The sequence below is a fragment of the Gossypium arboreum genome, chromosome 1 (assembly GCF_025698485.1).
Source record: "Gossypium arboreum isolate Shixiya-1 chromosome 1, ASM2569848v2, whole genome shotgun sequence".
Taxonomy (NCBI): domain Eukaryota; kingdom Viridiplantae; phylum Streptophyta; class Magnoliopsida; order Malvales; family Malvaceae; genus Gossypium; species Gossypium arboreum.
The window spans coordinates 3,515,045-3,542,276 of NC_069070.1; the positions used below are offsets into that span (position 1 = coordinate 3,515,045).

The 27,232-nt window shown below is 33.8% G+C and overlaps 2 protein-coding genes across 2 annotated transcripts; both read left to right on the top strand.

Annotated features, from left to right (window-relative positions):
* Nucleotides 1–8,960: 8,960 nt before the first annotated feature.
* On the top strand, nucleotides 8,961–10,948 carry LOC108482000 (short-chain dehydrogenase TIC 32, chloroplastic-like). Its single transcript, XM_017785105.2, has 8 exons — nucleotides 8,961–9,185; nucleotides 9,461–9,692; nucleotides 9,770–9,846; nucleotides 9,921–10,074; nucleotides 10,158–10,236; nucleotides 10,316–10,400; nucleotides 10,501–10,547; nucleotides 10,640–10,948. Exons 1-8 carry the CDS (start codon nucleotides 9,080–9,082, stop codon nucleotides 10,802–10,804), a joined length of 945 nt encoding a protein of 314 aa, XP_017640594.1. The 5' UTR covers nucleotides 8,961–9,079; the 3' UTR covers nucleotides 10,805–10,948.
* A 13,723-nt stretch (nucleotides 10,949–24,671) lies between these two features.
* LOC108481999 (short-chain dehydrogenase TIC 32, chloroplastic-like) lies at nucleotides 24,672–26,765 on the top strand. Its single transcript, XM_017785104.2, has 8 exons — nucleotides 24,672–25,018; nucleotides 25,296–25,527; nucleotides 25,605–25,681; nucleotides 25,752–25,905; nucleotides 25,989–26,067; nucleotides 26,147–26,231; nucleotides 26,308–26,354; nucleotides 26,447–26,765. The coding sequence occupies exons 1-8, from the start codon at nucleotides 24,913–24,915 to the stop codon at nucleotides 26,609–26,611; spliced, it is 945 nt and encodes a 314-aa protein (XP_017640593.1). The 5' UTR covers nucleotides 24,672–24,912; the 3' UTR covers nucleotides 26,612–26,765.
* The last annotated feature ends 467 nt before the right edge of the window (nucleotides 26,766–27,232 follow it).

Consider the following 27,232-nt stretch of genomic DNA (forward strand, 5'->3'; position numbering starts at 1 on the left):
ATAAGCTAGCCTTGGGTCACCGCTCGGATTCAACAAAAGGGAGACAGTAAATGTATCCCTTGGGAGAATTTGAGAGAGTTGGTTTTAACACATTCGGATGAAAGAAAGAGGGTCAATATCTTCGCCTTAAGCATATATGGATTGGTAATTGTTCCTAAGGCTTTAAGGCACGTGGATGAGGCAGTCACTGACTTATTCGATCGTCTTGAGAAGGGAATCACACCTGTACCGGCAATATTGGCTGAGACGTTCAGATCCTTGAGCTTGTGTTGGAAGATGGGCGATGGGAGGTTTATTGGATGTACACAGCTGTTGATGGTATGGTTTCATAGGCATTTTTGGAAAGTAAAATAGGTTTCTTATCGGGTTTTTTCTGAAGGTTATTCCCCTTTAAAAGATGAGGCAGCCATACAAAGGAGAGAGGATATCTCAGAGGAGTTTTTATTTAAGTTATTTTGGTTATAGTTTACCCTATTATTAATATTATTAGATTCAAACCACATGTTTTATTTATTTTATTTGATTTTTTTTAAACAGGCATGTGTATTTTAAATATATTAGATGCAAATTTGAAAATTAATTTTATAATTTTATAATTAAAAAAGTATTTGTGAATTAATGGAAAATTTTACAATTATAATTATGAGTTTAATAATTGTATATTATGAAATATTGATTTATGGTAATGGAATTTTAGATTTTTGTCTTGTGTTTGACTTGTTCCATAATATACCGTATAAAACTAAAACTAAATTTGTTGATGTTATAAGGGTAAATTATTAAAATAGTTATTTTTGTTTTACTCATGTTATATTTTACTCATTTATACTTGAAATGTTATATTTTAGTCATTTACGTTAACATGTTGTAACATTTTAGTCATTAAGTCGTTAATTATCGTTCTTGGTATAATGGTAAGAAAAACGTATCATGTTAAATCATCATTTCAAATAAAATTTTAGGTTAAATTATAGAATTGGTCCCCATATTTTTTGTTTTGAAAATCTTATTTTTTTTATTTTATGTTCTTTTAACTTTCTCTTTTCGTTCTTTTTTTCTCGTTCTCTTATGCTTCTCCCTCTATTTTCTTCTATTCTCCATCTCTTTTAATGTAAAAGCAAAAAAATTAAATTGCTCAAAATGAAAAAAATCTAGGGACCAATTGTATAATTTAACTTAAAATTTTCATTTGAAATGATGATTTAACGAGTTATGTCACTTACTATAAATGACTAAAACAAAACATTTCAAATATAAATAACTAAAATGTAAACCAAAGGAAACAAAATGACTACTTTGACAGTTTAATCATTTTATAATTACTAAAAGAAAAATGAATAAATTTTGATTTTTATGTAGTCTACAATTATCATTAATTAATACAAGTGTTAATCAAAATTAAAATCTTTCCAATAATGTTTTTTTGATGTATAGAGTTAATTTTATTAGATTTTTTGATGAATTACAAAAGGAGAGTAAAATTTTAATAATAGTACGATTACCACAACTCGAATTCAGGCCACACTTAAAATAGGGAACACATTGACCATCAAGTTGACATACAAAATTCAAGTTGAAATTTATTAGTGGAGTCAACCAAGGACGAAGACTACAGAGTTAGGATTCTCTTCAAATGGTAAATTTTAAATTTAATTTTTTATAATTTATAAAATTTTAAATTTTAAATTAATAATAAAAATGATAAAAATTTGATTGAAGGAGCTATTCCCTAGTTTGTTAGATGCATGAATGGCCTTCTATCATTTTTACTTAGTTGTTGAGGTGTTTCACACATTGCTAAAAGCCCTGAATGGTCACGCCCTAACAGTCATGCATGACTCTCACTTGAGACTCCTTGTCTAGTAACTTGCCCGAATGGTGAGCCCACTCATTAACTGTCATATTGTCTTCTAGCCATCTTGTCCCATTCGAGATGACTTGGGATACATCATAATGCCACTCTACTTAAATCTATCCATGACCTGCCAATACTAACTCATCATGTGGCACCTCAAGACGGGAACAATCAATATATAAAAGGCCAAAGATACCTTCAATCTCGCCAAAACCACTACTCCCACCTTCTTTAACTACAGCCATCCTTCTTATTGGCACTCCTCCCTGTCTAAACAGGGCAAACCGACCATTTGCGCTGCCAACTCGTCCATGTATCAACAAGGTGGCTAGCCGCTAGGATTCATTAATTGGAAGTATTAGACTGGTCTAAACCATTCCTCTCTTTTCAAGTATGCAAATTCCACTCCAATTAGGGGAATACCAAATAGTAGTCTGACCTTTTGAGGTACTTGAATTATAGACTCTTTTAATGAACTTTATTTCAATTACATTGCAGATTTTGGCTCCCCTACCTATAGGGTTTGCAGTGTTCTTGGTTCATTTGGCCACCATTCCCATCATTGGAACTGGTATTAACCCAGCAAGGAGTCTTGGAGCTGCCATTATATATAACAAAGACTGTGAAAAATAAAATAGAATAAAATAAATAAGAATAAAGAACACATAAATTTTACGTGGAAACCCTTTCGGGAAAAAAACCACGGGCAGAGGAGAAGAAAATTCACTATGTCGAAAAATTTTTACTCAAATACAAGAGGAATAGACTATGTCTATTTATAGGCTTGCAAAGCCATATTCTAGTAGGATTGAAACACCTTATCCTAATCAATATAAAATAGATGGAGTTTAATAAGGTTTAAAACCTTATTCTAAAATAAAATAAAAGAAGTCTAGTTCTATATGGATTTTACTTTTATTTTATTTTCCATCGTATTTTATTTAAATAAGAATTTGGGTCACTTAATTCTAACAATCTCCACCTTGACACAAATTCTCAATGAACAAGTTCTTCATCGCGAACTTTCAATAAACAAGTTCTTCGCTTCTTCCAAAAACCCCTTAAGGGTTTAACTTCAACAATGAACACCAACCAAGTCTAAGCAATGCTCAAACTTGGTTATAGGAAGTGACTTAGTCATCATATCTGCAGGATTTTCATGAGTGCTAATTTTGCTCACAACAATATCACCACGAGCAATAATATCACGAACAAAATGATACCGAATATCAATGTGTTTTGTTCTCTCATGAAACATTTGATCTTTTGTAAGAAAGATGGCACTGACCGTCACAAAATCTTGTCTTGATTTGAAGGTCTTCATTGAGTTCACTAAATAGTCCCTTCAACCAAATAGCTTCTTTACAAGCCTCAAGAATCGCCATGTACTCAACTTCATTGGTAGACAAAGCGATCGTAGTTTGCAAAGTGGCTTTCCAACTAATTGCACAACCTCCGATTGTAAAGACGTAACTCGTGAGAGATCTTCTTCTATCAAGGTCTCCAAGAAAATCAGCATCAACATACCCTATAACTCCATCTTTAGTTCTTCCAAACTGTAAGCAAACATTAGTAGTGCCTCGTAAGTATCTTAAAATCCATCGAATCGCTTTCCGATGTTCTTTACCAGATTCACCATGTATCTCGCTAACCGCACCGACCGCATATGATAAATCGGGCGTGAACAAACCATAGCATACATGAGAGATCCTCTCGCACTAGAGTATGGAACATGTGACATGTACTCAATCTCATTATCGATTGAGGAGATAAGGCCGATGAAAGTCCGAAATGGTCGCTAAAGGAGTACTAACAGCTTAGCACTCTGCATATTGAACTCAAAAGAACTTTCTCAATGTACCCTTCCGACTTAGGTACAATTTACTTGCTTTTCTATCTCGAGAATCTCCATACCAAGTATCTTCTTTGCTGGTCCTAAATCTTTCATCTCAAATTCTTCACTTAGTTAGGCTTTAACCTTTCTTATCTCTCTTTTATCTTTTCTTTGCTATCAACATGTCATCAACATAAAGAAGTAGATACATAAAAGAACCATCACTTGTTTTTCTTAAAGTAGACACAACTGTCAAAACTACTTCTTTTGAAATCATGAGAAGTCATAAAGGAATCAAACCTCTTGTACCACTTGTCTTGGTGATGTTTCAAACCGTAAAGGGACTTTTTCAGCAAGCAAACATAGTCCTCTTTTTCGAGACTATAAAACCCTCGGTTGTTGCATGTAAATATCTTCCTCAAGTTCTCCATGCAAAATGCGCTTTTACATCTAACTGCTCAAGCTCCAAATCATGCATGGCCACAATACCAAGCAAAGCTCGAATCGAACTATGCTTAACAACTGGAGAGAACACATCTGTGAAGTCCACTCGAATTTGATCAGTAACCCTTTGCAACAAGCCTTGCTTTATATCCGGGTTCTTCAACTCCTGAGTCCTTCTTTCTTTTAAACACCCATTTACAACGAATGCCTTTTTACCTTTAGGAAGTTTTACAAGATCCCATGTTCTTTTTTGTGGAGTGATTCCATCTCCTCTTGCATAGCAAACATCCACTTTTCGAGTCTTCACACTAATCGCCTCGTAATAATTAAATGGCTCTTGATTCGCATCTATATCTTCACCACATTTAAAGCATAAGCAACTAGATCAACCTCGGCATACTTCTTTGGAGGTTTAATTTCTCTTCTTGTCCTATTTTTGGCGATAGAGTATTGCGGTGAAGAAGCAACTCTATTCTCAATTTTGTCTTGGCTTGAGGAGTTGATTCTGATTAATCGATGCTCCACCGCTTTTGGTTTTCTTTATTGGAAGAGTCTTTAAGAGATAAGTTAGGTAGCATAGCGTTTCATCAAAACAACATCTCTGCTAATCACAACTTTTCTATTTTCAGACACCATAACTTATAGCCTTTTACACCAGCTTTATAACCAAGAAAACGCATTTAATGGATCTCGGTTCCAATTTTCCATTATCAACATGAGCATACGCAGGACACCCAAAAATCTTTAAATCGTAATAATTAGCGGGATTACCGGACCATACCTCTTGTGGAGTCTTTTTCTCAATGGCAACGGATGGAGATCGGTTGATCAAAAACATGCAAGAGAGGTCTTCGCCCAAAATGACTTGGTAAGTTGGCATTTGACAACATACATCGAACCTTCTCCATGATCGTTCGTTCATTCGCTTCGCAATGCCGCTTTTGTGTGGAGTATGACGAACCGTCAAGTGTCTCATGATCCTTCCGACTTGCACAATCTATTAAACTCATCGAATGTAACTCTAAGCCATTGTGCATGCGGAGGTATTTTATCTGCTTTTCCGTCTGCTTTTCAATCATAATTTTCTAATACTTAAATGTGGAAAACACATCGCTTTTACGCTTCGGGAAGAACGCCCAAACTTTTCGAAAAAATCATCAATAAAGGTTAGCATATAATTAGCTCCACCTCTCGAAGGCACTCGACGGCCCCACGATCGAATGGATATACTCCAATGTTTCCTTCGTGTTATGGATTCCTCTAGTGAATCGAACTCTCTTTGCTTCCCAAAACACACGGTGCTCATAGAAATTCATTTGCAAATTCCTTGCCCATTAAGAAGTCCTCTTTGCTTAATTCGCCATGCCATTCTCACTCATATGCCCTAGGCGATATGCCAAAGTTTAGTAATATCATCATCGACAAGGAAGAGGAAGCGACAATGCATCACCATGAATGAGAACCCTCAGAAAACATATAACTTGGCAATCTTTCTTTGCCCTTTCATCACAACAAGGACCCTTTGAAATCTTTAAAACCCCACTTTCAAATGTATATCTGCACTTTTTGAATCAAGAGTACTCAACGAAATTAAATTTCTTTTCAATTCGGAACATGCCGCACGTCACTAAGTGTTCGACAACTCCATCAAACATCTTAACTTTAATTGTTCCAACACCGCGATTTTACATGAAGCATTATTTCCCATCAAAACAACACCTTCAGATCTTGTTTCATAAGTTGTAAACCAATCCCGATTGGGACTCATGTGGAAGGTGCAACTGAATCAAGTATCCACTCGCTTACTTTAAAATCATTGATGAAGCAACTAGAAGTTCACTATCGCTGTAGTCTTCTACAACATCGCCTTCACCGAATTTTCCGGTTGTTTTCCTTTTGATTCGCAGCCTCCCTTTTAATCTTATTTTGTAGCTTATAGCACTTTCAGATTTAATGTGCCCTTTCTTCTTGCAGAAGTTGCAAGTTTTACCTCTGTTTGAAGATTTCGATCTACCCTTAGATTTACCACGAGGATTCCGTTCCTGTGTTCTACCACGATCATCATCAACATTCCGGTCTTGTCTCTCACGAACAATGAGACCCTCTCCCTGAGAGTTGGGTTTAACCACAAGATGCTTCATCTTATCATACAAGGTTAAAGAATCATAAACCTCATCAACTGTGAGAGACTCGCGGCTATATAAAATCGTGTCTCTAAAGGTTGAATAAGACGGGGGCAACGAACAGAGTAGAATCAACCCTAGATCTTCCTTATCATACTGAACCTCCATGGCCTCCAAGTTTGAGAGAATTTCTTTAAACACTTTGTTAAGTGTTCGGTATCGACGCACCTTCCTCCAAACGATGAGCATAAAGACGCCGCTTCATATGCAACTTGCTTGTTAGAGTTTTCGACATACATATTTGTTCTAGCCTCTTCCATAATGCAATGGCGGTTTTCTCTTTCATCACATCCTGCAAAATTTCGTTGGACAAATGCGATGTAATTGTGTTAATGCCTTTCAATCCTTACGCTTCTTCTCTTCATCTCATTAATGTCGAAGGCATCTTATCTATCCTAGCGGGGCATCCTCTAGATCCATCTGCAAGAAGCGCTTCCATCTTAATTTGCCACAACGCAAATCTGTGTTGCGATCCAACAATGAATTTCATACTTCAAAGACGCCATTACCGTGATCGAGATGAATAACCCTAAGCTCGATACCAATTTGTGAAAAATAAAATAGAATAAAATAAATAAGAATAAAGAACACATAAATTTTACGTGAAACCCTTTCGGAAAAAAACCACGGGTAGAGGAGAAGAAAATTCACTATGTCGAAAAATTTTTACTCAAATACAAGAGGAATAGACTATGTCTATTTATAGGCTTGCAAAGCCATATTCTAGTAGGATTGAAACACCTTATCCTAATCAATATAAAATAGATGGAGTTTAATAAGGTTTAAAACCTTATTCTAAAATAAAATAAAAGAAGTCTAGTTCTATATGGATTTTACTTTTATTTTATTTTCCATCGTATTTTATTTAAATAAGAATTTGGGTCACTTAATTCTAACAAAGACCATGCATGGGATGATCATGTAAGTACATATATATCCTTCTGCATTTGGCCATTCTTTCTCTATGTTGATGGCATTTAGAGATTGATTTGAAGTTTTATTTATGTTTTTGCGTGAATCTTCGGGTTGGACCCTTCATTGAGCTGCTCTTGCTGCAATTTACCACCAGATAATAATCAGGGCCATTCCTTTCAAGACCAGAGCTTGAAAATGATATAATCATTATTTTGCATCTTTTCATAGTTTTCTTCTACATGTCCTTTTGTGCATCTACTTCACTGATGTATCTCTCAACTCTTTGTTTCACTTAATTTGGATTATGTTTTATGGTGTTAATTAATGTGTGTAAATTATCCTAGAGATATATGCTTGTATTTAGTTATCAATGAAGGATTCTTTTTTATCTCCACATGTTCCCCTCTATACTATTTCCATTGCCATTGTTGCAAGCTTTCATTATGGATTTGACTCGGATTTTGATTTATCTTTTTTGTTTTAGTATTCTTTATGTTTATGTTATAATCTTATCTTTAAAATTCGAACATGTTACAGCCAATAAAGTTGGGCTTTGATCAAATCACAAATTGATGGGTCTAACTAACTGGAGTTGCCTATTGATCTGTATATATATCTAGCTACTAGTTGCAGTATAATATTAAATATATTTATAACATTTAAAATTTTCTATAATAATTTATACTTTAAAAAATAAAATTTTAATAAATTTATAACTTAAATATTTAATTAAGTCCCATAAAATAATAAAAATAATTAGAATATTATAAAATAATAAATTAAATCCTTTACGTTGTCATTTTTCACATCAGTTATCATATAATTATTTTTCTAAATCAATTGCTACATCAACACTTAACGGTCCATTAAACGCTTTACCGAAAAAAAATAAATTCAAGAGACTTAATTATGTACACATCATGACCAGAGAGTTAAATTGGATGTACTTTTCCGATATATTCAAAAGGATTATTAGGCATTTTAGTCTAAATTTAACTATTAATGATGGGAAAAATAGTCAAATAGATAGTTATTTGTATAATTATAATTCTTAATAGAGATAATCATGGGTTGGGTTAGTGCAAAAAATTAGGCTTGTTTTCTAATGCGGCTCAAAAAATAGGCTAAAAATTTTGTTCAAGCTTAACCCGCCAAAGATTAATTCCTTTTAGATTATTTTTATATAAAAATAAATTTTAAAATATAATATATCAAATAGACTAAAAATATTAAAATAAATATTTCTTAACAAATTAAAATCCATATAAATACTTAAATATGCAACTTAACAAATAAAATTAACAATAAAACAAAAATTATACAATATTTAAACAATAATAACAACATAACAGCAGTAAACAAAAGCAAATAACAACATAATTTCTTTGTCAAACCAGATATTGGCCAAAAAAATCTTGCTTAAAGAATGAGTCTAATTTTTTGTACCCAATTTTCAAGTTTATATTTTTTTTTAAATCTTCTCACGAATGAATCTTCAGGCGTAAGCAGAATATTTAATAATTATAATTTATAATCCATAAAAGTTGATAATTTTCTACTTCCAACACGTTTTTATATTTTTGTAAGTCAAAAATCTACAGCCACGAGTATTTCATGGTTTGTCCTTTTATGTTTCTTTTTGGTCAATAATGTTTTGTCATGATTTCCACTTCCATTCTTTTCCCATAAGATATTGTTGCTTTGTAAGAACTATATTCATTGGTCAACCACTGTATTATCAAGGATTTGGTGAAGTTTAAGACTTTTTCCCAAAACAATCCCTGCTAAGTGTCTTATATTAAGTGAATCCAGAGTGTAGCTTTTTTAGATTAAACTGCAAAAGAAAACATGTGGATTTTTGGAAGTAAAGGACCATCAGGATTCTCTTCTTCTTCTACAGCAGAGGAAGTTACTCAAGGGATTGATGGATCTGCCCTCACTGCCATTGTGACGGGTTCGGTTTTTTCTTTTCTGGGTTTTTGTCTTGTCTTTCATTAATCCTTGTAGTTGTCATTTTCTTAAGCTAAACTTTTGTTTGGTTGATCGGATAGTTTTGGGAAAATTTTCTTTTCGTAGAGTACCAGGTTGGTGGGTCTTCGCCAATCAAATAACCCCGAATATGACAGGATTTTCCGGTCACGTCACTATTAATGTGGAGTAGAGAGCCTAACTTGATGGATTAAATACGCATGCTTGTCACTTTCGATTACTTATATCAGTTCATTTCAGGAGCATCGAGCGGTATTGGTGTAGAGACAACCCGCGTCCTTGCATTGCGCGGTGTCCACGTAGTTATGGCCGTAAGGAATGTGGATGCTGGTCGGAATGTCAAGGAAGCAATACTAAAAGAAATACCTGGTGCTAAGATTGATGTAATGGAATTAGATCTAAGCTCATTGGCATCAATAAGAAAATTTGCATCACAATATCAATCGTCTAATCTTCCCTTGAATCTACTAATGTAAGAACTTCATATTCTTGCAAAGTTGAATTATTAAAGTTGCTGTTATACTAACATTTTATTTCTTGGCTTGCAAGCAACAACGCCGGGGTTGGAACACCGTTCATGTTATCGCACGATGGCATCGAATTGCAATTTGCAACCAACTATTTAGGTTCATATATTTCATATAACGTTATGTCTACATGAATCTCAAATCTAATGAGATGTAGTAACATTGACATGCAGGTCCTTTTCTTCTAACCGATCTTCTATCAGAGACTATGAAAAAAACAGCACGCGAAAGCAACATAGAAGGGAGGATTGTCAATGTATCTTCGATAGGTCATCGGTTTACGTATAGCGAGGGAATCCGCTTCGACAAAATCAACGATGAATCAGGGTAAATGAACCAGTTTTTGTTGGTCCAAGATCTTTATAAATTGCTCAACCATTTCTTTCTCATCATTTGTTGCCAATTAACAGATACTCCTCTTGGTATGCTTATGGACAATCAAAGCTTGCTACCATATTACATGCCAAGGAGCTTTCTAGGCGTCTAAAGGTACGGAATACGGTTAAGACGCCATTAACATGCCAAATGAGAGATCTGAGAAATCTTCTTTTTTGTTGTACATAAACAGGAAGATGGGGTGGAGATTACAGCAAATTCACTTCATCCCGGAGCAATTCTGACCAATATTATGCGCCACAATGGTTTCATGAATGGTAATCCTTTCGAGTGAATTCACTTATATCCAAACACTTACACTCGAGTCCAAAAACACATTGCTTGAAAATACTGATCCAATACATTTCCTCAAAGCAGGCTTTTTCCATTTGATTGGGAAATATTTTCTCAAGAGTATTCCACAGGTATATTATTCTTTACAAATTGTTGTGAGATTCATTAGAAGATAGATACAAGCACAAGTCCATATATTGTTTTTGTTTTGGTATGGTTGTAGGGAGCTGCCACTACATGTTATGTTGCATTACACCCACAAGTTAAAGGTGTTAGTGGAGAATTTTTCATGGACAGCAACATAAGTACCCCAAGCTCTATGGCTAAAGACGTAGATTTGGCTAAAAAACTATGGGATTTTAGCTTCACCTTGATCAATCCCAAGTAGGTTGGTTCACAAGGCCTTTTATGAGAGGATTTGCATTTGCATTATTTCACTTTGATATATGAAATCAAAATTGTATGAACAAGCTGGAATATGTTCCATGTTATACAAAATATAATGTTATATTAATCTCTAAAAATGGAAATGCAATTATCTTTGGTATTTCTTACAGCTACCATTACTATTCCCACTTGGTATTTTTCATGTTTGATTATTAGAGGCAAGAAAATGGTTAATTTGGTTAATTCAATTGGTTTTTTTTTATCTTAACTAACTTAACCAACAATCATATACAATAATCAAATCGATTGTCTTATATAATATAAACCACTTAAACAAACCAACTTAACATTAGTCGGTTCCGTGGATTAACATATTTATTTAAAATATATTATAATATATATTTAAAATAATGAAAATATAAACATATTTAATGGACTTAAGTAGATCAAATCAATTTTTTCATTTATGAAATTCAGTATATGGTAATTGATTGATATAACCCAAATGAGAAAATCTCTTATGAATTACAACAATTTTAATAGAATCAATCATTGCTGGCATTGAATAATTAACCAACAACTATGTTAACTCAATTTAAACTAACTGATCATAATAAATCTAAATAAAAACTTAGATATTTACATAAAGTAACATTTAGGACTTAAGAACTCAGAATTCGAAACCTTAATATTGCTATTGAGCAAAGGCAACATTAACACTTGATAGTTAAGCATGTCATTTTTACTTTTCTTTATCTATGATAATGTGTTATTAGATGACAAAAATAATGTTTTAAAAATTAGATCAGTGGTCGAATTGGTTAGATCATCATTTTCAATTCGATCACCAGTTCAACAATAAATAAATAAATAAAATTATAAAAAATAAGATCATTTAAAAAATTATAAATTTTATCCTAAATTCGATTGTTTATTAATTTTTGAGTGGTTCCTTTAGAAATCGATTCAATCTTTTTATCTGAATTAATATACTAATTTATTTTTGTTCAATTAATTTAACCTATCGATCCGATCTATTTCCAATAACAATAGCAAATAATAATGTATTATTTTCTCTCTTCCTTTGTGAAAGTAAAATATAAAAATAAGGGACTCGACCCAAGTGGTGAATAGTAGCTACAGATACCAAGTTGAGCTAAAAACGACGTCGTTTGCATGAGATGGATTGCTGATGTGGTTGATTGGGCCCATTTTGATCAATATTATCTCAACTATTGGATTATATAATATATGGCTGATCATAATTTATAAAATATAATAAAAATGTTTTAATAATATACTCGATTTAATTTAATTCTAAATCAAGCATCAAATCTTTTGAGTAAACTACAAAAGTAGTCACTTTTGTTTGCTGCAGATTACATTTTAATCATTTATGTTTGAAATGTTACATTTTATGCATTTACGTTATTGTTTTTTGCGAAGTGGTCACTCTACCATTAAACTCCATTACCTCTCTAATAACAATCCAACTGGATTTTAAATGCCAACTTAGATATCATGTTACTGAGATGAAAATAGGTTTTTAATTAAATAAATTTAATTTGGACTACCACGTAGGACATCTAAGTTGATATTTAAAACCTATTTGGACTGCAATGTAGGACGGCCATTAGGGAGATAACGAAGCTTAACAGTAGAGTGATCACTTCGTAATAAAACGATAATATAAATGACTAAAACGTAACATTTCAAACATAAATAACTAAAATGTAATCTAAAGCAAATAAAAGTGACTATTTTTATAATTAACTTTAATTTTTTAAAAGAAATCAGAATCTTTCCGGACAAATCTTGCACAGCAAATGCGAACAAAATAGAAACAAATATTAAGAAAAAAAATTAGGAGTAGTTGACTTCCATTTTTAAATCAAACAGCTGAGTTCATTTAATCTTACAGTAAGGTTAATTACACCGATGTTTTAAACTATGAATAGAAGTCTAAATTGATTTTGCTTTTATGGTCTTTCAAATGGTCATTTTTAACGTGAGTTGTCATGTAATTATTTTTTTTTAGTGAATCACTACATCAACACTTAACGACTCGAAGGTTACCTATTTGTAAGGATTTGTTTGTTTTTAACAATACTTAGATAGCAGTTGTTAGTAAAATTCAATTTTCATATAAAATAGTAATTGGAAGGTTTTTAGTCTGCTGTTTTGGCACGTTTATGTCTGCTATTTTTGGCACGTTTCTTAGGATTTTTTCCTAGGGTTTTTCAATATGTCTTTTCTCTATTTTTTTCAATTCGGTCTATCTTTTTCTTGGGATTTGTCTTGGTCTCTTTGCTGTTTTGAAGGGAGTCATGGAAAAAGGGTTGGAGGAGTTGCGTCTAGATGATGAGGAGGAGGATGCCTTCTCTCTTCCTGCTGGGGAAGAAGCACAGAATCCATCGATTGGCTTTTGTTTAGTTGGTTGTTTTCTCACTGCCAGTGTGGTCAACTTCCAAGCTATAAAAAATACTTTGGCTAACCTTTGGCATCCATTGGAGGGAGTCTAAATTTTAGATCTAGGGGATAAACGCTATCTGTTCAAATTTTTTAATGAAGCTGATATCCACCGAGTAATTACAGGTGCCCTTTGGACGTTCAACAATCATCTTCCGATCTTCCAAAGGCTTCAAGAGAATGAAGATCCAATGGCTTTATCTCTGGTGTTGTCAGATTGGTGGGTGCAAGTGCATGACTTGCCCCCGGGTTTTCACAAAGAATCTATGGCGATGCAATTTGGTAATTTCTTAGGTAAATTCCTGGAGTATGATACGAAGAATTTATCAAATGGTTACTGAAATTTTATGCGTATTCGGGTTCAAATTGATGTTAGAAGGCCCTTGAAAAGAAAGAAGAAAATCATGTTGACTGATTTGGCTTTTACTTACTCAAATTTTAAATATGAAAAATTAACATTGTAATAACCCAAATTTACCCGGGCCTTAAAACCAGAAAAAAATAATAATAAATAAATAAATGTTTATTTATTAAAGTCCAGTTACAATAAACAGCCCAAATACCTAAACCCGTTTACATTTAACCCCATTACACCTATACTTAAAACTAACATCAGGCCTAAAATACTCTTTTGACCCAATAAATAAACACAGACCAGCTAGCCCAATCGGCCCAACCTACTTTCAGCTTCTGAGAAACCCTAGCTAAGATTCGCGCCACAAAGCTTCTTCGTAATCGCAACCGACATCAGCCTCGGATCACGATGTAATCAACGCGTCTGTCCATCTCACGACGTCCCAGCTACCCTCCATCAATGCTGCAAGCCAAGGCGCAGTCAATGCCCGGTCCTTCGCCACCATTGTCAAGCCTTCATCACCGCCGGATTTCTCGTCGTCACCTACAAAAGAAGAAAGAACCAACAGCAACCAAAGAAATAGATTTGGAAAGAAATCAAATGATTTCTTTTCCTAAAATGTAGCAAAGGATTATAAAAACCCTCTTTTTCTAATCTGTAGGGACGGTTTTCTTTTAAAAAAAAGCACACATATAATAAAATACAGCGATTTATCGAAGAACAGAGGTGATATATCTTTGCTTTTATTTTTTCTCTTCTCTTTTATACATGCAAAACATAGTAGACAAAAACAGATTTGAAAATCAAGAGAAAAGCAGTTCACTTTTTAAAATTTCATACGCGAATATTTAAAAAATAAAAATAAAAGATTTTACCTGTGATTCGCCTGGAAAGGGGAGGAATTTTGAACCTCCGACCACTGTGTGCAGTGGCGCGTGAGGCGCGTGCAGCGGTGGCCGACAATCGTCGCCGGAGTTCAGGCCGAGGAGGGGGAGAGCATTCTAGGCTCGTCTCTTTTGTTTTTTTTTTAAAATAATTTAGAAATAAAATTTTTGGTGTTTTTTTTAGCTTATATACCTTTATTAAAACAGCGTCGTTTTGCTTAATTCAATAAGCATTAAAACGGCGTCGTTTAAACAAAAGGACCCGCGTGTCGACCCGACTCAGCCAAAGGATCCGCGTGTTTTCTGTTATTGGGCTAATTGCCCAATTGGTCCTTCCGCATTTTTATCCTTTAAAATTAGGTTTATTTTATCTTTTAATTTTGCTCAAATATTTTGTTTTTATTTTAATTTGGTCCTTGGGCTCTTTTAAAAAATAAAGCGCATAAACGATGTCGTTCTAAAAGGGGATATTTCCGTTTTAATCCCCCTCCTTGTGCGCACATTTTTAATTTGACCTTTTTTTTATTTTTTTTAAATTTCAAATTTTCATCTGTATTTTTATTTCTATTCTAATTTAATCCTATCTAAATTTTATTTTTATTCTAACTTTATTTCTTTTTAGATTATTATTATTTATTTCAATATTTTGTGTATATATATTTATCTTAAACCCTTTTTATATTAAATTATTTTAATAATATTGTTTCATTCATTATTTTTCGTATATATTATTTATTTTATTCTAAATCTTTTATAAATATAAAAATTGTTTTATTTTTCTATATTATTACTTTTCATATATTATTTTATGTATTATAAGTATTATTTTAAAACTTGTATATTATTATCATATATTATTTTTATTTTTATCAAAATTATGTATTATTTTTCATTTATATATACATATTGTATGATATTTCAAAATATTTTTTTATATAAAGTTTTGTTTCATTACTTTTATATATATTATTTTATTTATATTATTTGTAACATTATATATATAAATTTTATTATATGTTATATATTTTTATTATATTATTTATTTTATTATATTTTTATATGTAAAATATTTGTTACATTATTATTATTATTATACATATTTCATATTATATTTCATTATATTTATTTAAGTTTTTCATTACATATATATTATCTATATTATTATCATGCATTATTAAATATTGTATTTTAATTATATATGTATATTTTTCAATAATTACTCACCATATTTTATATTTTAATACGTATTAAATCTTTTATATATTGTTATATTTTATATCATTTATGTATTAAATGTTATTTTATAATTATTATTTGATGTTGTATTTTATGAACATAGATATTATATTATTTTTTTGTTTATATATTAAATTGTATATCATGCATCATTTTTAAATTAATTATTACTTTGTATGTTTGTATGTTTTGCTTATTCATCTTCAAGATATGCTATGTATATCTTTATGCACGTATGTTGTTAAGATTTACTATATTTATTTTTTAATATGTACGTATCTAATGTATGATCTTTATATTATTGCTATCATATGGTTTAAATGCATGTTTTATTTACCTGTTGCGATAATATGTTATCATGCATGATTTATAATGTAATATGATTCCTCATGCATCAATTTTAAAAACGAGATTCCAAGTTTTCAAAAAAATAAAAAGGCAATGTTTGGTATTTGGAAGCTTCGAGAAAAGTAGTGCCCTAACTTACTAGGTTGCAACTTTTCTCATTGATTTCGATAGTCTAACACCTTTCTAAGTATTTTTGAAATTTTCAAAATACAAACAACTATTATGGAATTTCAAAACATGGTGTCCTAACTTACTGGATATGATGATTTGTAGTTTCGAAATAGAAATTTTCAAAAGACAGGCTTAGATTCAAAAGTTTTAAAATATTGCTTCCTAACTTACTGGATGTGATATTTTAACTCGTTTAAAATAAGCGAACCTAAATTTTTCAAATCAAAATGTTCTAATTAAAAGAGGTTTGCATATTAAAACTTTCAAATTTTCGACATTAAAGACACTTAATAATCAATTAGGTACCAATTTTTGGGCGTTACGAGGGTGCTAACCCTTCCTCGTATGTAACCGACTCCCGAATCTGTTTTTTCGACTTTCGTAGACCAAAATTAATGTTTTAAAGCAAAAAATTTTATAAGGTGATCCAATCACACCTAAAAAGATTGGTGGCGACTCCCGTTTTTGTTTTTCTTAAAGTCGATTCCTATTTTTCAAAACTCGATTTAAAAATGGTCTCGACAAACATTGTTCTGTTTTTTGTGTGGATGTCTTGGTCATGGTGACGGTTTTTGTTCAAAAAGATTACAGTTAGGGATACATGAGGTGGAATTGGGTTAGGATTTGTCTCTGAGGGCGCAGACAAAGAGGGCGGTTATGGGTAGTAGCATTTGGCTAAAGGAGGAAGGGGATAATTCTTTTGGAAAGAAACGAAATGAACAACAATTAAGGCCAAATTTAAGGAATAATTATGGGAGTGGATCATGGGCAGAATTTTAATTCAAATCTTGACATAAATTTGGAAGGTTCCAAATCCCCTAATTTATTGAATCAAAGACATGATTCTCGCCAATCCTTGGGCAAAGAGGAGCAAGTTGGAATAAGTCACCAACTTGAACCTCGCCAGGCTGAAAAAGGTTCAATTTTGGTGAGAAATGATGTGGTTCGGGTTAATGGCCGGATTTGATGAGGATGGACTGTGAATTGGAGGAAGAGGCAATTTCCATTGAAGAGGGTAAGAAACGACAAAGGTTTGGGAGAGGGATTTCTAATGTTTCAAAAATCTAGGATTCGTTAGAGATTCGTTGTGGGCAATCAGCTCATTTTGAAATTGTATCAGTGGCTACCAATGAGTATGCCGTCCAAAAGCCATGAAAATCTTATGCTAGAACGTTCGTGAATTGGGGAGTCCGTGAGTAGTTCGTCGCTTTCAGCATATGTTGAAATTCTATTGCCCCCAAATCGTCTTCTTGTTGGAGATTAAATTGTCTGGTAATTGAATGGAAGTTGTTAGACGACGTTGTGATTTTCTTAATGGTGTGGATGTACCTGCGGAAGGAACTCGAAGGGGATTAAGCATTGGATAGAATGGAGGCCGCTTGGTTAATTTGAGAAGTTTCTCCAAAAACCATGTGGATGTGGAAATTCAAGAGGAGGAAGATGGGCAGAAATAGAGGTTTACAGAATTTTATGGAGCCCCGGATGTAAGAGATAAAGCAAGAGCTTGGGAGTTACTTTAAACACTGGGAGGAGTAATTCTTTGCCATGGCTTGTTGGAGGAGATTTCAATGATATTCTTTTCTCTAATGAGAAAAAAGAGGGTTTTAAAGAAAGAGTCCCGTATGAAGGCTTTTAGAAGAACTCTAGAATCTTGTGAGTTAGTGGACATTGGCTATTCTGGACCATGGTTCACTTAGAAAAGGGGACGACTTTTGGAAAATAATATTCGAGAAAGAATTGATAGGGGTGTTGCGAATAACGTATGGTTGCAGCTGTTTTCATCTTACTCTCTAAGACATCTCCCTTGTTCATTCTCAGATCATTGTCCTTTACTTATTGAGACGGTTGTTGGAGAAATGGAAAAGAGTTAATAGGTTTCGGTTTGAATCATGGTGGGTGCTTGAAGATTCTTATGAGAAGGAAATTAAGAATATTTGGGAGAATAGTTCAGGTTTTTATTTGAATCGCATTACATCATATGCCAAGGGACTGAGGCAGTGGGCTGCCCGAATTACAGTTAGAAAGGGGTATGAAGTCAAACAATTAACAAGGAGATTGGAGGTTTTTAATGATATTGAGAGGATTGATGATTCGTTGGCCAAACTTCTTAACGTTAAGCTACATTTAAACATGGAGATGGACACGGAGGAGCGGTATTGGGAGCAGCGTACCAGAGCAAACTGGTTGTAAATGGGTGATAAGAATACTTTTTTCTTTCACAAATTTGCTTCTCAAAGAAGACGAATGAATCGTATTCGCGGCCTACAAAGGAATGATATTTCATTAGCCATAGAAGGGGATGAGATTGGGACTGTTACCAGAAATTATTTTATTGATCTTTTTGAGTCTCGTGGAACGGGAAATATGGATCATATCTTATCTGGGGTTCTTTGTTATGTTACTAACAACATGAATCAACGATTGTTAACTCCTTACACTGAGAAGGAGATTGTTGAAGCTTTAAAAGGTATGGTCCAACTAAGGCTTCAGGTCATGATGGTTTTCCGGTAATTTTCTATCAAAGGTTTTGGTCTATCGTTGGAAAAGATACCAGTAAGTTCTATTTAGAAGTTTTGAATGAGGGAAAGTCCTTGGAAGAAGTTAATAGAACTCAAGTGGTTTTGACCCTAAAAGTGTCAAATCCTTTCAATATGAAGAATTTTTGGCCAATCAGTCTGTGTACGGTAATTTATAAAATTGTTGCCAAAAAAGTTACAAATCGTCTACAAAAAGTGTTGGATGAGTGTATTGATAATTCTCAATATTCTTTTATTCTGGGTAGGCTTATAACAGATAATGTGTTATTGGCGTATGAGATTCTCCATTACTTAAAGAATAGAAAAATAGGGAAAAGGGGTTATATGGCTCTTAAATTGGAAGTAAGGCATATGATCGTGTAGAATGGCCTTTTATCTAAGGTATTATGACAAAATCTGGATTTGATGAGTCTTTTATTGAGTTCATAATTTATTGTATTAGCTTAGTTAAATATGCAGTGTTGATCAATGGGGAAGAAGGACCAAAGTTTAAACCAACAAGAGGTCTCTGTCAGGGTAACCCTTTAAGTCCTTACTTATTTTTGTTTTGTGAGGAAGGACTTTCTGCGTTGATGAGACTGGCGAGCCAAGAAAGGAGGATTACAAGGGCTAAGATATGTAGATTGGCTCCTCCCATTACACATCTCATGTTTACGGATTACTGTATACTTTTTTGTGAGGTTTCTGAAAAAGGGATTCAGGTAATAAAAGACATTCTGAGTGAGTATGAAGCTTGCTCTGGCCAGTGTGTTAATTTCGACAAATCTAACTCGAATGTTAATGATCATGTTAAAAGTTTGGCCTTACAAACTCTTAATGTTCAATGTTCGACAGAGGTGGAGAGGTATTTGGGGCTTCCTAGTTTGGTTGGATGGAAAAAGAAAAAGGCTTTTCAAAAATTGAAAGATAGATTGAGGCAAAAGATTGATAGCTGGAGCATGTTGCACCTCTCTCAAGGAGGAAAAGAGGTATTCATCAAGTCTATTTTACAGGCCATTCCTACTTATTCTATGTCATGTTTTCTTTTACCAAAAACTCTGTGTATAGAATTGGAAAACATTTTAGGCGGATTTTGGTGGAGGAAAAGTCATGGGAAAAGGGGAATTCACTGGTGCAATTGAAAGTCGCTATGTAGCTCTAAGGAGGAAGGTGGTTTGGGATTTTGTAATTTAAGTCCGTTCAATATAGTGTTATTGGCCAAAGAAGGTTGACGTTTAATACGTAATCCTAATACGTTACTACATGTATGTTGAAAGCCAAATACTTCAAGGATTCTGATTTTTAAATGCGAGGATTGGAAATTCACCTTCTTTTATATGGCAGAGCCTTTGGGCTGCTAAGGAGCTTCTGATGAAGGGTATGCGATGGAGGATCAGTGATGGTCATCGTGTATCGATCTAGGGTGATGCATGGGTACCTAAAAGTCATAATTACAAAGTTTAAAATCCAAATGTTAATTTGAGTCTTCATGACGTTGCAGATTTAATTGATGAGAGTACGAGAAAACGGAAGTCGGAGCTGATTTACAATACTTTTTTGGAAAGGGATGCGAAACAAATCTTATGTATTCCTCTTTCAATGAACTAGCAAGCGGATTATATAATCTGGAGAGGGGAGCCGATAGGAGAATACTCGGTCCGAAGTAGTCATAGGTTACTTTTACAAGAGGGACAAACTCATACACAATAAAATTTCAACCATTACTACAAAATATTGTGGTGTCTTGATTTACCTTCCAAATTAAAAATTACAAACTGAAGGATTTTCAATAATTATTTGCCTACTTTCAGTAATTTACATTACAGACGTCTTATAGGATCTGCATTGTGTCGTAGATGTCAAAATGGTGTGGAGGTGAGGGAGCATGTCTTCAAGGATTGCCCTATAGCAAAAGAAACATGGTCAATGTTAGACTTCTCCTGGAACAGTCAAGAGGAAAATTTAGATTTCAATGCGTGGTTAATCAATTTTTTTGAAGTATATTCTTTGAATAAGTGTAAGGTGTTTGCTCATGCGTTGTGGGTATTTTGGACTTCTCGAAATAAGTTTATTCATGGGGGGAAATTAAGACAGGATCTCACGTGGCTGATTTTGTGAGAAACTATATCAAGGAACTTGAGGGGCTGCGTACCTGCTTACCGATTAATCGGTTTTCTTTGAGTAGATGGACGGCTCCGTTAGATCCGTGGCTCAAGATAAATTTTGATGCGGCTTTAAAAAAGGAACTGAAAGTATCATGTTCGGGTTTAGTTGTTAGAAATGCAAGGTCTGAAGTGATTAGCTCCAAAATGGTGTTTCATAAGAACATATCATCGGCTTTTGCTGCTAAAGCGATGGCGTGTATGTAGGCGATTCGTCTTGGGACTCTCGAACAGTGATTAGGAAATTGCAAAAGGAGGTTGAAGACATATCAGAAATCAGTGCTTTTATACAAGATGCAAAATTTTTGAGTACTAGTTTTGAATCTTGTGATTTCAGATTTGTCTCTAAAGAGGCAAACAAAGTGGCTCATCTCATTGCAAAATAGGGTTTAAAGAGGGGGAAACTACTTATCTGTAGGTTTCGGCCATTGCCGGAGTGGAAGAAGTCTTGATGGAAAATCAACGATCGATGGAGCTTCTGAGGAGTTGAATCGCCGAATGTACTAAGGAAAGAGCGTTGTACAGGGTGAGAAGTTGTGGAGAATTGATGTGTTGCTGCTGTTTTTCTTTATAACTAACTTTCATTAATGTTTGTTTTATGAGTGGTTTTTTCCAGGTTGGGTTTTGTTATTTTTCAGGGTCGGGTAATGTGATTAACAGCTGGAGGTTTAGATGCTTTTAGAGTCCCCTGCCTTTACCTTGTTGGATCTTATTTTTTTTCTCTTTTCTTGTTGGGTCTGGACCTTGTTGGCCCGTTTTGTTTTGGTTTTCTCTGGTTGTTGTTAGGCTTTCTCTTTTAATGGAATAAAAGATCCAACTTTTGATTAAAAAAAACACTTAACGACCCATTAAAGATTTCAACAAAAAAAAAATCTATTTAGAAGGACAAATATGGCTTTAGCACATCATTCTCATTAACTTTAAAAAATATGGCTTATATGGTAGAATAAAATATGGCTTTATGCTTTGAGGTAGCATGTTCTCTGTATAGTCTTAGGTAGCATTTGGTGTTGTTCGTTTATTTTGGACGAGGATTGTTAGTTTTGTTCGATTTATTTGGTTTAGTTATGGAGAAAGTGCTCGCAAATTTATGTTTGAAGTATGAAGATAGCAACGGGGAAGGGATGGTTGGGAAGTTGATCATGAACAAGGTGTGGAAGAAGAGGGGTTAGATTTGTGTCTAGTGGAAAAATTTTTAACGGCAACCAAATTAACTTCTAGTCGATGAAGACAATGCTGGCCAATGTATAGCATCAATTGAGGGGTTACAATTTTAGATTTTGGGGAGAAAAGATTTTTTTTCGGTTTTACTGTGAAGCCGATCTTTCCAATGTGGTGAAGAGGTCACCATGGACTTTCAATAACCATCTATTGGTTTTTGAAACCTTACAAGATGGTAAGGATCCATTGGAGGTTCCTCTACTAAAAGCTGCTTTCTGGGTATAAATCCATAATCTGTCTATGAGGATGTTTTCTGATGCTATAAGAAAGCAGTTTGGAGATTTTATTTAGGAATTCATGGAATATGAAACAAAAACGGTGGCGGAAGGATTGAAATATTCATGCAGATTCAGGTTATGTTGGATATACAACAGCCATTGAAATGAAAGAAAAAACTCATCTTAGCAAAGAAGAAAGAAGTGTTTATTACTTTCAAGTATGAAAAACTAACTATTTTTTGCTTTCTTTATGGGAGATTAGGCCATGGCGAGAGTTTTTGCCCTATTCGTATGGTAAAAGGCAGTCAGGAATTGCCAATGGGATGGGATCTCACGCTCAAAGTACTGTCTCAGAAACTGGTGGCTGATAATAAAATTTGGCTTCGGGAGTCGGTTAGTGCATGGGGAAGGAATCTAGGAGTATCAAGAGAAGATAGGGGAAAATCAAATCTGGGTAATAATTTTGCCAACATCATGCCTTATACGGGGAGAATTTGGGGCTCAACCTGGATGGCAAGTCAACGTTACCAAATATGTATATTGTCATTGTAGAAAATTTTGATGAGGATATGCTAAATGAGGACATATCCATTTCAGTTATGGATGGTAAAAGAATGGCCCAGATTGAATAGTGATGAATGTGGCTCGGTTGAGCAAATGAGAATGATGGGCTCAGAATTACGAAACAAGAAAATTCAAACATTCAAACGACTAAACTTGTGGAGCAGGTTAGCCGTACATTATGAAAATTTTAAGTTGGAATGTCCGTGGGTTGGGGAATCCACGGCCCGTTCAAAGAGTTCAGCATTTGCTGAAAGAAAATTGTCCCTAAGTTTTTTTTTTTATTGAAACAAAAATTAATGCCAGTAGAATGGAGAAGATCAGGAAAAGGTTTGGTTTTAGAAATGAAATAAATATTTCTGCTGAAGGATCGAGTGGAGGACTTTGTTTAGGTTGGAAGGAAGGATTGTCTGTTGACCTTCAAAGTTTTAATGCAAACTATATCGATGTATTGATCAATGATTCTGAATGTGGTCTGAGTTGGCGATTTATAGGCTTTTATGGATTACCAGATAGAAGGCGAAGGAGTGAGTCATGGGATCTATTAAAGTCTTTTAGACAAAGTTGTGATAGGCCTTGGGTAGTAATGGAAAACTTCAATGAAATTTTGTCAAATAAGGAGAAACAAGGTGGTCAACTTTGGGAGGGGAAGATGATCTCTGGATTTTGTGAAGCATTGGAGGCCAATGGGCTGATTGATATAGGATTTATAAGGAGATGGTACACGTAGGAAAGGGGGAATTTTGCCTCAAACAACATCCACGAATGATTGGACAGAGGCGTGGTGAATGAAAATTGGTACGATGTCTTTCCCAATTATACTGTTAATTATTTGGATAATTTTATATCGGATCACTATCCTTTATTATTAAATACGACTGATAATGTGCATTCGGGAAATAGAAATAGTAGGGGTTATGACTTTAAGTTTGAGCAAGCATAGCTTTTACATCAAGATTATGACAAAACAGTCTCTAATTTGTGGCTCACTTCTAGTAACTTAACGGTCCCTGAGTGTTTGGATCATATGGGATTGGGTTTAAGAAGTTGGGCTATGAAGCAGAAATTGGAGACGGTACAATCAATCAAAAGTTTGAAAAGTCGACTTTAAGAATTATATACTGCAAACATTATTGATGATTCTTTGGAGGAAATTATTGATGATCCCTCGCACTTTTCAGGCTGGCCTTTTGGCTTAAACGGGTGGTCCGACCTATGATCAGGTCTAATTCTCACAAAATGTTTAATAATTTATAATTTGGCTTTAATATAATATATATATATTTGATCAAATTCAGGCAAAGCCTGTGTCAAAAAAGTCTTGCCTAAGGCTTGGGCTTGATTTTTTTTTTTGTTCAAGCCCATTTTTCGAACTTATATCTTTGTCTAAATCCTCTCACTTTTCGAGCGGGCCTTCGAACCTGGGCGGATAACCCGGCCTATGATCAGGTTTAATTCTCACTAAATATTTAATAATTATAATTTGGCACCTAGAACTTTTTTTTTGTCAAATAATAAAACAACATAACAGCAGTAAATAAAAACAGGCTTAGGCTAAAAAAGTCTTGCCTGAAGTTTCGGCTTGATTTTTTTGTTCAACCTCATTTTTGGAACTTATATTTTCACTCAAATCCTCTTACTTTTCGGGTGGATCACTTGACCTATGATTAGATCTAATTATCACTAAATATTTAATAATTTTAATTTTTATAAGTCAAATGACAAGCTGGTATTCATAACTCTACAGCCGTATGTATTTCATGGTTTGTTCTTGTATGTTTCTTTTTGGTCAATGATGTCTTGTGATGATTTCCACTTCCATTCTTTTCCCATAAGATATTGTTGCTTTGTAAAAACCATATTCATTGGTCAACGACTGTATTATTAAGGATTTGGTAAAGTTTTTATTTTTGGGATCAAAGTTTAAGACTTTTTGTAGCTTTTTTAGATTAAACTGCAAAAGAAAACATGTGGATTTTTGGAAGTAAAGGACCATCAGGATTCTCTTCTTCTTCTACAGCAGAGGAAGTTACTCAAGGGATTGATGGATCTGCCCTCACTGCCATTGTTACAGGTTCGGTTTTGTCTTTTCTGGGTTTTTGTCTTGTCTTTCATTAATCCTTATAGTTTTCATTTTCTTAAGCTAAACTTTTGTTTGGTTGATCGGATAGTTTTGGGAAGATTTTCTTTTCATAGAGAGTACTAAGTTGGTGGGTCTTTGGTAATCAAATAACCTCGAATATGACAGAATTTTCGGGTCACCTCACTATTAATATGTTGTAGAGAGTTTAACCTGATGGATAAAATATGGAGGCTTGTCACTTTCAATGACTTATATCAGTTCATTTCAGGAGCATCCAGCGGTATTGGTGAAGAGACGACCCGTGTCCTTGCATTGCGCGGTGTCCACGTAGTTATGGCCGTAAGGAATGTGGATGCCGGTCGGAATGACAAAGAAGCAATATTAAAAGAAATACCTGGTGCTAAGATTGATGTAATGGCATTAGATCTAAGCTCAATGGCATCAATAAGAAAATTTGCATCACAATATCAATCCTCTAATCTTCCCCTGAATCTACTAATGTAAGAACTTTATATTCTTGCAGAGTTCAATTATTAAAGTTGTTGCTATACTAACATTTTCTTTCTTGGCTTGCAAGCAACAACGCTGGGGTCGTAACACCGTTCATGTTATCACACGACGGCATCGAATTGCATTTTGCAACCAACTATTTAGGTTCATATAACGTTATGTCTACATGAATCTCAAATCTAATGAGATGTAGTAACACTGACATATTTTGCAGGTCCTTTTCTTCTAACCGATCTTCTATTGGAGACTATGAAAAAAACAGCACGCGAAAGCAACATAGAAGGGAGGATTGTCAATGTATCTTCGATAGGTCATCGGCTTACGTATAGCGAGGGAATCCGTTTCGATAAAATCAACGACGAATCAGGGTAAATGAACCAGTTTTTATTCGTACAAGATATTTATAAAATGCTCAACCATTTCTTTCTTACCATTTGTTGCCAATTAACAGATACTACTCTTGGTATGCTTATGGACAATCAAAGCTTGCTAACATATTACATGCTAAGGAGCTTTCTAGGCGTCTAAAGGTACGGAATACAGTTAAGACGGCATTAACACGCCAAGTGAGAGATCTGAGGAATCTTTTTTTCTGTTGTACATAAACAGGAAGATGGGGTGGAGATTACAGCAAATTCACTTCATCCCGGAGGAATACTGACCAATATTTTGCGCCACGATCATTGCATGAATGGTAATCCCTTCGAGTTCACTTGTATCCAAACACTTACGCTCGAGTCTAAAAACACATATACATTTCCTCAAAGCAGGCTTTTGTCATTTGATTGGAAAATATTTCCTCAAAAGTATTCCACAGGTATATTAGTCTTTACAAATTGTTGTGAGATTCATTAGAAGATGGATACAAGCACAAGTCCACGTATTACTTTTGTTTTGGTATGGTTGTAGGGAGCTGCCACTACATGTTATGTTGCATTACACCCACATGTTAAAGGTGTTAGTGGAGAATTTTTCAAGGACAGCAACATAAGTAACACAAGCTCTATGGCTAAAGATGTAGATTTGGCTAAAAAACTAAGGGATTTTAGCTTCACCTTGATCAATCCCAAGTAGGTTGGTTCACAAGGCCTTTTTCTGAGACGATTTGCATTATGTCACTTTGATATATGAAATCAAAATTGTATGACTCAGCTTGAATATGTTCCATGTTGTGTCGAAAATAATGTTATATTAATCCCTAAAAAAATAAATACATTTATCTTTGGTATTTCTTACAGCTATCATTACTATTCCCGATTGGTATTTTTCATGTGTGACTATTAAGAGTGAGCAAACGGTTAATTTGGTTGATTCGATTGGCTTTTCTATCTTAACTAACTTAACCAACAATCAAATACAATAATCAAATTGATTGACTTATATAGCATAAACCGATCTAAACAAGCCAAATTAACATTAGTTAGTTCAGTCGATTAACATATTTATTTAAAATATATTATAATATATATATATATATATATAACTAATGAAAATATAAACATATTTAATCGATTTAATTAACTTCAGGAGATCATGTTAATTTTTCCATTTATGAAATGATAATTGATTGATATAATCCAAATGAGAAAATCTCTTATGAGCTCTCTCAAACATTAAATCATTTTATTTAAACTTTTTAGTTATTAATTGAAATGAAAATATTTCATTTTGGTCCTTTTAAAAAATTAATAATAC

Bases quoted from the DNA above. Each gene is read 5' to 3' on its own strand.
- LOC108482000 (XM_017785105.2), top strand. From the start codon at position 9,080: ATGTGGATTTTTGGAAGTAAAGGACCATCAGGATTCTCTTCTTCTTCT. The intron at 9,693-9,769 runs GTAAGAACTTCA...TTGGCTTGCAAG, and splicing joins CTTCCCTTGAATCTACTAAT to CAACAACGCCGGGGTTGGAA. The intron at 10,401-10,500 runs GTAATCCTTTCG...TCCTCAAAGCAG, and splicing joins CCACAATGGTTTCATGAATG to GCTTTTTCCATTTGATTGGG.
- LOC108481999 (XM_017785104.2), top strand. From the start codon at position 24,913: ATGTGGATTTTTGGAAGTAAAGGACCATCAGGATTCTCTTCTTCTTCT. The intron at 25,019-25,295 runs GTTCGGTTTTGT...AGTTCATTTCAG, and splicing joins CCTCACTGCCATTGTTACAG to GAGCATCCAGCGGTATTGGT. The intron at 26,232-26,307 runs GTAATCCCTTCG...TCCTCAAAGCAG, and splicing joins CCACGATCATTGCATGAATG to GCTTTTGTCATTTGATTGGA.